At 34.4% G+C, this 12056-nt stretch overlaps 1 protein-coding gene, 2 non-coding genes and 1 pseudogene across 3 annotated transcripts; 1 reads left to right on the forward strand and 3 right to left on the reverse strand.

Annotated features, from left to right (window-relative positions):
* The window catches only part of LOC107741804 (uncharacterized), a 6620-nt pseudogene extending 5127 nt beyond the window's left edge, over positions 1-1493 (reverse strand).
* Positions 1494-2650: 1157 nt separating this feature from the next.
* aqp12 (aquaporin 12) lies at positions 2651-5743 on the reverse strand. Its single transcript, XM_016554592.1, has 3 exons — positions 5074-5743; positions 3386-3502; positions 2651-3240 (listed from the first exon to the last, which is right to left on the reverse strand). Exons 1-3 carry the CDS (start codon positions 5657-5659, stop codon positions 3113-3115), a joined length of 831 nt encoding a protein of 276 aa, XP_016410078.1. The 5' UTR covers positions 5660-5743; the 3' UTR covers positions 2651-3112.
* Positions 5744-7361: 1618 nt separating this feature from the next.
* Positions 7362-7434, forward strand: trnam-cau (transfer RNA methionine (anticodon CAU)). The gene has a single exon. It is a non-coding gene; the product is annotated as a tRNA-Met (tRNA).
* Positions 7435-11453: 4019 nt separating this feature from the next.
* On the reverse strand, positions 11454-11524 carry trnag-gcc (transfer RNA glycine (anticodon GCC)). Its single transcript has one exon. It is a non-coding gene; the product is annotated as a tRNA-Gly (tRNA).
* Between the last annotated feature and the right edge of the window lie 532 nt (positions 11525-12056).

The following is a 12056-nucleotide window of genomic DNA, read 5'->3' on the forward strand; positions in this document are numbered from 1 at the left end:
GGGTCAAATATGGACTAACCCAACTTTTGGGTTAAAACTTTATTTAAAAAATTTAACCCAACAGCTGGGTTAGTCCATATTTGACCCAACGTTGGGTTGAAATAACCCAGCATTTTTTAGAGTGTAGTTATAGTTATTGTTAGTGTGGACGCTAATATAGTTATCATTATAGTTATTGTTAGTTATTGACCGTTGGTAGAGACGTTGATATAGTTATTGTTATAGTTATCAATGCACTTTAACGCCTTCAGTTCTCTAAAGTGCACTAATGTTACATTTGCTGTACCTGAACATGTGTGACAGAGTTGACTGATGTCCAGATGTTGAGTCTGCTTGCTGATGGGATTGTTGAGCACACAGCTGTAGCTGTTTTTATCCTGATATTCCACCTCCAGAGGTAGAGAGAGACTGATGCTGAGATCAGACACACTGATGCTGGACAATAAACTGTTTCCTTTGTACCAGGAGAGAGTCACGACTCACATTCACCACTGAACACACCAGTGAACAATGTGATGATGATGAACAGTTTGGAGAGTTACTGCTGATGACAGGAACCGGCAGGTAAGCGACATTTATTTCCAAAGTATCTGTATAAACAGACATTTCAGATTTATTAAAATGTGTCCTTTTCAAAATCTTTAAACTAAACTAAAATACAAAAGTAATCTGTAACTCACCACTGACAGTAACATTGAATCTCTTGTATGAGGTTCTTCCGCTGGTGATGACTGTTAGTTCATAAAGTCCAGAGTGTTCAGTTCTGATGTTTCTGATGGTCAGAGATCCGGTCTTTTGTTCCAGTCTGAAACGTCCTTTACTATCATACATATAGACGATCTGCTTATGGATTTCAGCAATTAGATTGTCTTTTGATCCAAATGTCCACAGTATCACATCATCTCTCTGTATTTCAGTAACATCAGTGTGTAAAGTGACAGAATCTCCCCTCATCACTGATATGGACTGGATTTCATCAGTATCGGCAGCACCAAACACACCTGAAAATCATTTAAAGCACTTTCTCAAGTACATATGATAAAGATTATGCACTTTTGACAGTTAAGTATACGCTGTAAAAATGTGTGAAGACCCGTTCACACCAAGAACGGTAAGTGTTCACACCTATGCACTTTCTGCTGCTTTAAATGCTTGAGCTCTTAAGCAGGTTGGATTCTGATTGGCTGTCAATGTTTGTAAAAAGTTTGTCAGCTGAAAGAAAAAGTTCTGAAAGTAATTCAAATGATATGGTTCCTATGTGTGTAGTTTTAGCATGAACTCTATTCTTTTAAATTTAGAATGATTTTAGGTTTTAAAGGTTAAACGATTTTATAGTCATCGTCCTTGGTGTGAACGGGCCTTAAAACTGACCGATTGTTAACCGTTTCATTAAATACAAAATCATCTGATAAAACGTCCAATTAACTATATATTTTCAGTGACTCACCTGAAAAGATGAAGAAGATAAGCGTATACAGAAGAAAGAAAATCATCCTGACTGACGAGTGGTTACCAGATTACTTAAGTTGCACTTTCAGTCTGACTCTCAAGTCAGTTTAGCAGTCTGTTCTTCTCATGAAGTTCCTTTGCGGATGTAAGAAATTACACCTCACCCACACACTGTTCTTCAAACATACAGTGTACCAAGCAGAATAAACCACAGGCATGAGCTTATAGGCCCTCGGTTTACTGCCCTCATTAACAACTCAGACTCAGCGTTTTAACACATTTGTATCTATTCAGGGGTGCGTTTCCTAAAAGCATTGTTAGCTAACTATGGTCGTTAGTTCCATTGAACTCTATTGGTAACGACAGAACTTGCGACCATAGTTGCTTTTGGGAAACGCACCCCTGGTCAGTGTAATACTGCAGGAAACCCATTCCTGTCGTGTCGTCTTTATGTAGGCTACAACAATCCAGAGAGATATTGCTGGAAGTAACAATAACTTGTGAAAGTTTGGTTACCCAGTCAGTAATGCATGAACTCATGAGCTCTCTTTAAACGATTCAGTAAAAGATTCGATTCAAATGAGTCAAACCATACATAAAAATGTATATCTGTCGGCCAATTTAAACCAGCATGCCGTTTTAACCTGTAAATTGTACACACCTAGTACATAAGCAAGTTAATGAATTAAAGTTTTTTTTTAACTCTGTTTGGGTAAACACTGCATATTTAGTGATTTAAAAAAGACTTACAAACATTAAAAATACTTTTCTAGTACTTACCACTCTGGATGAGTGATAAAAACTTTTTAAAATTTCTCAATTTTACTTGATTACATCAGTTTTCACTCTGATGTTCTCGTTACGAGTCTGAATGTATAAAGACAGTGACATCTACTGTGAGAATAAGTTACTGACTGTAGATAGATTTCAAGTACTCTGATGGGTTTGTTTTTACAAAGACCAAGAGTAAAACTAACAATACATCATTTATTTTTAAAAAATTACATGCGCACACACACAAAGAAAAAACAAACAGTATCAGTTTTCAGTGTGGTTCAAAATCATAAAAATGTTTTTATATATATATATATATATATGCATGTGTGTGTGTATATGCATGTATGTATATGTGTGTATATATATATATATATATATAATATTTAAAAATGTTAAATATATAATATTTATATACATCTCTCGATAAGAAATGTTATTGTTTATCATGTATTTTCTAAACAAGCCAGAATAAAGAAGAACAGCAATTATGAAAGACTAAAAAATATTTAACAAATTATTATATATTTTACAAATTATTTTATTACACATTGGCATACTTTGAATATTTTATCAAAGTGGCATTTACAGACAACCTATCACAATTTTCTTGTACATTTTCTTGTACTTTTGTATGATTTTTTCCTTTTCCCCCTTATTAAATATTTTTAGCTATATATTTAATAAAATGTTCTTTGGCTCCTAGATGTTAGTATAAAGTTCACACAAAACGAGAGGTTTGTTGAAACTGGCTGCAGACCTCAAACCAGATGAACAGAAATGTAACCAGAGAAGTTGTACCAGATTTAGAGTTAAACCATAATATGTTTTGTGACTATAAAATATGGTTTATGAAGTGACCACATCAGTGCTGTGTTTTTATGTCTCTTCAGCTGCTCTTGTCTTCAGAGGTTTTCCCTTTGGGAACCCGGAAACGTGCCTTCTTGGAGTAAAGCAGATTCCTGCTGAACAGCAGTGGGATGTTTCCCAAATACAGGAAGAGCGCAAGAGTCATGCCTGGAAAAATACACAATTTACAACACCAAAACATCTCAGGAATGCCAAAAAAGCATTTTTGGACCGATACGTTTGAACTGTGTCATTCTTATTTTAATACGTTCCTTGGTATTAAAGAATATTTCAGATATCTACATGGACTCACCAATCAGAGGGCCGAGCCAGTAGACGAGAGAATACGCTAGGAAAGTGTGTCCCGGACAGGTGAATGTCATGGCATAAGCCAGGGATGGATTCACATATCCAGACGTGTAGTTATTTCCTGGTGTGATGGAGACATTAGTGAGGATGAAGGAGTTCAAATGCTTCACATCAACGTTTCTAATAAACAGTCAAAGAGGTTCTCCTGAGTAACAAACAGCTCTTAAAGACACTGGCATTTGAAAAAGTGCAATTGATTTTCCTAATTAAACTTTATTTCCTTAAAAAGCTTTATTTGTATACAGTTTAAATCTACAATCCTTGTTTAAAGGTGCAATAGGTGATTGTCTTCAGAAATATTTTTTGTTATGAGCCCAGCGGTTCCCAATTCCAGTCCTCGCGCCCCCAGCTCTGCATATTTTGCATGTCTCGCTTGGTTAACACACCCGATTCAGATAACCAGCTCGTTAGAAGTGAGCTACGTGCATGAACTGTAGATCTCCTACTGCACCTTTAATGCATGCATTTTAAATCTACAATCTTTAATACACATCTAAAATTCACAATTTTAAATTTAATATATGCATTATATATGTACAAGTTTTAATTTGATACATTTTAAATGCACAATCCTAATTTAATATATGCATTTGAAATGTATGAGCTTTATTTAATATTTAAAAATCTAAAATTTTTAAATGTATGCATTTTAAATGCAAAATCCATACTTAATATATGCATTTTAATCTATCAATCTATTTATTTTGGATTTTAAATATACAATGTTTATTTAATATATGAATTTCAAATCTACAATACCTTTTTAATATTAACATTTTTAATACAATAATTCTTATTTAATAAGAATTTTAAATGTTCAATCTTTATTTAAAATATTCATTTGAAATCTACAATTTTAGTATATGCATTTACATGTTCAAGTTTTAATATATGCATTTTAAATATACAATGTTTAATTTAATATATACATTATGAATCTACAATGTTCAAAATTCTCAATTTGAATGAACAATATTTAACATGTTTACAGTTTAAATTTTCATGTTTGATTTAGTATATGCATTTTAATTCTATAATCATTATTGAATATAGGGGTGGGCGATATGGCAAAAATATCATATCACAAAATTTTTATTTTTTATTTTTTACACTAGTTAGTGTTCGTTTTAAAACGCATAGCTCAGACAGAATCATGATTTCTATTTATTTTCCACCCCAATTGAATATATGCATTTTAAATGCCACATCTTTATTTAATATATGCATTTTAAATATTTAATCATTATTTAACATACACATTCTACATCTATATTTTATTTAATATTTGTATTTTAATATATTTTATTTTAATGCACAGTCCTTAATATATGCATTTTAAATATTTAATCATTATTTAACATACACATTCTACATCTATATTTTATTTAACATGTATATTTGTAAATGTAATTTATGCATTTGAGATGTAGCTTTTAATTTAATACATGCATTTTAAGTCTACAATCATTATGTAATATTTACGTATTAATGCACAATCCTTAATATATGCATTTTAAATATATAATCCTTATTTAGAATTTGACACAATCATCATTTACTATATGCATTAGAAATGTAAAAAAAATTTTATTTAATATATGCATTTTAGATGTCAATTTTAAAAGTAATCACCAGCATAGGCGATGAATGTCAGCAGCACGGCGAATATGGGAATCTGCAGCAGCTGCGACCTGTTCTTCATGACGAGGTAAACCAGGTGAAAGGTCAGGGCTCCGAGGGCTTCGGCGAAGACTCCCTGCAGCGGCGGGACCTGCAGCGACGTGCTGCACTCGGACATCATCAGGTTCTTGATCATGTGCATGTCGGTCAGCTCCATCTGCCAGTACTTCCCGGCGACCAGAAGCGCGGCGTATGCGCCAAATAACTGCGCCGCCACGCTGAGCACGACCGACACGGCGCCCACGTCCTTCTGCAGGAGCCCCATCAGCGTCACCGACGGGTTCCCGCTCACGCCCTGCATGACGACGCCATGGACAGCGAGGGATATGAAGAGCATAGTGACGGCGACGTCGGGCCCAAGCGCGCCGGCCCACTGGCCGACCTCCGCGATGGTGTCCACCTCCAATCTGCAGGCAGCGAGCGCGAAAGCGGCGATGAACTCCGTCAGGAGTGTCCAGCGAGCGAACAACACCCGCCCAACCACACTCATGCCGACTATGGCTAAAAAGTAGCCCAGCGAAGCATTAAGGCCTGACATGCTGCTGTTCAGACGGCTGTGCTGGACAGAAAGAAAGATCTGAGCTCAGCAGCAGTGTATTTACTCACAGCATGTGATAACGTGGCACACGGACACGCCGTGCTCTTATCAAAGGGGTTTTTAGACACACACTTTAGGTCAAAAAAACACACTGACCTATTCAAGGCCACCTTTGGAAAAGTGGTTGTTTGCTTTGACTCCCTCTAGTGGGCTAGGCTGACTCTCATTGTTTAAACTAGGCTATTGTTGCTCAATCATCTTTGTACAAATATATTCAGTATATGCATTTTAAATGCACACTCCTTAGTTAATACATTATATGTATTTTTAATCTGCATTTCTTTATTATAAGCACTTTAAATCTACAATTATTAATATATGCATTTGAAATCTACAATCCTTATTTAATATATGCATATAAAATACATTTTAATTTAATATATGCATTTAAAATGCACAATCCTTATTCAATATATGCATGTTAAATCTACACATTTTATTTATTATATGCATTTTAAATCTACATTTTTATTTAATATATGTATTTTTAATCTACATTTCTTTTTATTATATGCATGTTAAATTGCCTTTAAAGTTGTCCAAATGAAGACATTTTTTTACTATATGCATTTAATATATGCATTTGAAATGTATGGTTTTAAATGTAATTTATGCATTTTAGGGTATGAATTATCTCAGCATCTACAGCATCAACCCGAGCGAACAAAAAAACACATAAATGTAAGCATTATTGTCATTAATAAAGATTTTAATGAAAAGTAATCATTTGTTTTATGTTACATTCAACCGTGTGTTCATATTTACGGTCATGTTATTCAAAGAAATGTTTGCAAAAAATCGCTAAAGTTTGCTAACATCATATCATTACAGACTGCACGATAGTGCCACAACATATTTTCATGTCCGATCAGGGCGATAACCACCATAGACATATAATTAGAAATCGCTTAACTTTTTTCTCAGATATTGCCAATTCGAGAGAGAGAGATGAAAGTTGCGTGTATGCACGTCTGTGCGTTTTACTTCAAAAACAGCGATTATATCCTCTCGTTGCTGGAAAATATATTGTAGCGAGTATTTAAACTGTTATTAATAAAAGTCGTGGGGCAGCGTTGACAAGTTTCTTTGCTGCTGGATGTGTGAGCTGCGCGATCTCCGATATGTGTGTGTGTGTGTGTCAGTAAGCAGCACACTAATACAGAATGGTATTTAAAGGCTCTAATGCACACCAGTATAGGTGTGTGTATTGTAGGAGCTAGACGACGTATGATGACGTGTGACGGTGTAGTAGTGGTGTCCCAATTCTTAGGGGAATATTTTCACCCCTACCTTTTTGACACTCTGTTTCAAGGGACAAGGGGAAGGGGTAGGCCGAGGGGTAGGTGAAGGGGTATAAAATAGAATTGGGATTGGGCCTAAATCTACAATGTTTAAAGTGGCTGTTTGCTTTGGCTCCCTCTAGTGGGTGAGGTTGAATCTCATTGTTTAAACTGATCTATTGTTCCTCAGTCATTTTTGTACAAACTGTCTTTTGGGATTGTAGCAGATGTTAACACAAACATATCAAGTACAGAACAGATATTCAAAATCAAGGACAGAACTGAAATGCAAACCAGTTTGCTGAGATTTACAGATGCGCTCCTGCAGGAACATGAGGGGGTTTTGCACACTCACTCTTCAGGCCTCGTTGGCGCAGTAGGCAGCGCGTCAGTCTCATAATCTGAAGGTCGTGAGTTCGAGCCTCACACGGGGCAAACGTTTTGGTTTTGCTGGAGATTTGAAAATCATTGATGTTGTTTAATCTGTGGAAAGATAGTTTAGTGATATTCACACTATTTACAGTTAGCATTGTTTTATATACGGTCTATTAGAAATGCTGCCATCTGGTGGGCATTTTGCCAATGTCATCATCATTAACTGCAACCATTAAAAATATTTTGTTACTTAAAATAAGTGTTAGCTGAAATTAAATTATATTATATTATACTTATTTTATTCAAGTACTAGAATAGATAAAAATACAAAATTAATAACGTTACATATTTTAAAAGGGCAAAAACCAATAAAATTGACAAAATAACCTGTGAAATTAAAAAGAAAATGGAACATAAAAATAAAATAATTCAAAACATCAATTAAAACTATAACATTGAGTAGACATCAAGAAAAAACTACAAAAATGACCAACTCAAAATATCAAATCTTTAAAATTAAATTGAAAACACAGAAGCTAAGCTTTACTTCAAAATAGTAGGGCTGTGAATCTTTGGGTAGACAGCGAATCAATTCGATTCACGATTCATAGGAACAATAAAATTGACAAAATAACCTGTGAAATTAAAAAGAAAATGGAACATAAAAATAAAATAATTCAAAACATCAATTAAAACTATAACACTGAGTAGACATCAAGAAAAAACTACAAAAATGACCAACTCAAAATATCAAATCTTTAAAATTAAATTGAAAACACAGAAGCTAAGCTTTACTTCAAAATAGTAGGGCTGTGAATCTTTGGGTAGACAGCGAATCAATTCGATTCACGATTCATAGGTTTTCGATTCGATTCAAGAACTATTTTTGCAAATTCAGAACGATTCGATTCTGAATTTGATTAACGATTTGATTCTGCATTCTTTAAGTGTGCTAGTTTAATGATGCTATGGCATGATTTGGCATATGCAGAAATTTATGTAAGCCCAGATTTTTTAAAAAAAGCTTTAAAAGTATTATGTATAACATTTTGTCACGCCAGGGCAGCCATAATTTCAGAAGTGATAGAAATGTCAAATACAATAATTTTATGTATGTATGCATCATTATTTTTTATAAGAATTATTTTCTTATCTCTTACTTTGAATTTGCTATAAGAAATCAAATACACTGCTGGACAATAATCAATCATTTGTAATCTATAATTTTTTCCTAATGGCAATTTTATGATTATTTTATATACTACAAAAAAAATTTCAATTTTCTGCACAGAATTTGGTAAAAAATATATACTTTATAGTTTCTGTACTGTAATAAATTATATGTCAATTAGCACTGCATCATTCATTTAAATCGGATGTATGGACTTACTTCAGATTTGTAAACAAGGAGGGGATGTAAGTAGGGATGCATTGAAAATATAGGATACATATAATAATAATATATATATCGTGCCCCGCCCCGCAGTGTTCAGCGCGCATGTTTCACTCTCCTCGTCACTGCGCGGTTTGACGCTCCTCTATGCTCTGCTCATATGCTCTGATAGTAATAGCTTTGTAGGACTATACATTATTTGGATAATTAGTCAAAAAAAAACAAAAAAAAAACTTATACCTGATTCTGTTACATAGAAGTAAAAATAATATATTGATATTTAATATTAAGGTAACACTTTTCAATAAGGTTCCATTAGTTAATGTTAGTTAATGTATTAACTATCATGAACGAACAAGACCGGATGCCTGTGCGGCTCAAGCCAGTTGGACATAGTGGTGTATTAGAGGTAAAAAATGATATAAATACTGTTCGGTTTCTGGCACAACCCGATCGTTTCGTGTCTTAGGACATCAATGTGTCGTCACGAGCCGCAGGGTTTAATTTGGATTTGTCTGTGCATGTTTTTTTTACTCTCATTATACGACTGATAGACTGCAACGGCTGGAGTTAAAAATCATCATATGTGTTCTACTGAAGAAACAAAGTCACCTACATCTTGGATGCCCTGGGGGTAAGCAGATAAACATCACATTTTCATTTTTGGGTGAACTATCCCTTTAATTCAGAGTGCATTAACTGTTAACAAGCACAACTGTTGATTTTAATAATGCATTAGTAAATGTTGAAATTAACATGAACTAAGATTAGTAAATGCTGAAGAACTATTGTTCATTCTTAGTTCATTGTCTAAAGTAGTTAACTAATGTTAACTAATGAACCTTATTGTAAAGTGTTACCAATATTAATATAAATTCTGTCCAGTGTTATTGTGTTACTTTCAGTAAAAGTGTGGTTATTTTATTGGCTTGTTTTTTTTATTTATTTAGTATCATTAAAATTGAGTTAAATTTAAAAAGTCTTACAAAATTACTTTATATTATTTAATCAAATAATAAATAATCATTATAAAGCAGTTTCGGTTTTCGGCCAAGTGCATCCAGAATCGCAAAATCGCAATAATATTGTATCGTGACACAAGTATCTTGATAATATCGTATCGTGAGGCCTCTGGTGATTCCCACCCCTATTAACTAACTATAAACAGCACTTCTACATCAATTATTAATCTTGTAAGTTTCAAGATTTACTAATATATTTTTAAATTCACAAGTTCTATTTTAACATTAGCAAATGCAATATGAACAAACATAAAATAATTGTTTTTGTTTTTTAAGATTAACAAAGACTCCATTAACTAATGCAACAAAAAATAGAGACCTGATTGTAAACTATATTTTTATCAACCAACATAAGACATATTTTTGAATTCTGTAAAAAAAATATTGCTCATAGTTCATGTTATTCACATTATATTCACGTTAGCAAATACATTATGTAATGTTAACAATCAAGACCTTGTAAAGTGTTACAGAATTTTAACTAAACTATGCCTTTAATCAGCAAAATCACACATGAGCTGTAAGGTTGTGACGATGAGGAACTTTTCCCACAGGTTAATCGACGTGTGACAACACCGATAATACCGGTATCACCGCGGGGGCATTCCCTCTTTTCCTCGCTTTCCTTCGCTTTTAAATAGCTTGTAAAAAGCGATGAGCGCATTTTACTTTCACTTTGCGCTTTTGCATCTTGTTTCGAAATTAAATCATCCGCGATCGTCTTGTGTGTCTCACCTCCCTCTTCTTGTCAGTCAGCTCGTCTCCTCACTGGATAAATGATATTAGCACCACGCTCTAACCAACACAGTAGAGCTGTTTTAACTACTGATTCACAAGCTGCTTTGAAAACATTTGTAGATATTTCACTTCAAAGTCAGTGTAAAATCAAAGAGACGCAAAATCCTACAAAAACAAGTCTAGTTTAGAAGAGTAGCGTCTTTTCGTAAGTAAAACGATCTACTAATGAGATGTTTTGTCTTATTTTAAAATAAAACAATTATGTTATTCACAGGTAATCTTTAGATATACAATTGGGAGTCTATAAATGAGTTTTCCTGTGAACACAGAGGGAAAAAAGTGTTGTCTCTCCGTCGGGGAATCAAACCCCGGTCTCCCGCGAGACAGGCGGGGATACTTACCACTATACTAATGAGGAGTGAGTGCAGGAACATTGTCGCCCCCATTTGCTGCTACACTCGACTTACTGCGTTCAGATTAAGAGTGTCTTTTGATATTAAAAACAAGAGGAAAAACAGGTTTTGTAGCGTTGCATTAACCATAAAACACTGTTTTAACTCAAATCTTACCTCCATGTTGTATTGTGGCGCTTATATCATGGTCTCCCGATGAATCTCTTATGTTGTACCGCTCAATTGCACGCAGGATCTAAAATCAACACCCAAGCAGAGCAATTAGCACAATATTGAACTAAATTATGTTTTGTTGTGAATCAAATTCATTTAAGAACTGTAAATGTAATAATGTAATGTAAAGGTAAAAGTAACCTTAATAAAAAGTACCTTACAGTGACGTGTTTTGTGAATGAATGAACAAAAAAGCGGATGAGTCTATCTTAAAAAGTTAAATTTGCACCCTGTTTGTAAGTCACTTTATAATAAAAGCATTGGTGCTTAAGTGCGTAAAATATCTTCAAAAGAAGCTGTTGCATTGGCCGGGAATCGAACCCGGGCCTCCCGCGTGGCAGGCGAGAATTCTACCACTGAACCACCAATGCTCACATGGCAGCATGTTTTTGCTCGGGACATTTTGTGATGTAACAGCCATCAGTATGGCTTTAAACACATTGAAATTAAACTAAATAGTCAAAATTTCACAAAGCGGACTAACCCTAAAAATACTCACTTTTAGCAGACCCCTCAACGTCCCAATGGGCCGCTTCCCCTTTGCAAAGAGAAAAAAAAACATGAACAAATAGGTGAACAACAAACATATAAAGCACAACTGGTACAGCATAAAATGTCTACTGACTTAAACTCTGGAGTCCCAGAACTACAAACTCACATTTACAAACTCCCTTAAAAATCATTAAAAGCTGGCACTCATCTTAGTTCATCTCGATCTCACATTTATAATCAACGAAGCTCTCTACACTGCGCAATGAATCTCTCACTTTGCTTATGAAACGATTCGTGAGATACGTCTGTGAAACATTACTCAACGCTGCAAAAACACGTAACGTTAGAAACATCTGAAGCTCCCCTGAGCGCAATCACAAATATGATGATGATCGGGTCAGTCGCACTGGT

This window comes from Sinocyclocheilus rhinocerous, unplaced genomic scaffold, assembly GCF_001515625.1.
Source record: "Sinocyclocheilus rhinocerous isolate Xijiao unplaced genomic scaffold, SAMN03320098_v1.1 scaffold1277, whole genome shotgun sequence".
NCBI lineage: Eukaryota > Metazoa > Chordata > Actinopteri > Cypriniformes > Cyprinidae > Sinocyclocheilus > Sinocyclocheilus rhinocerous.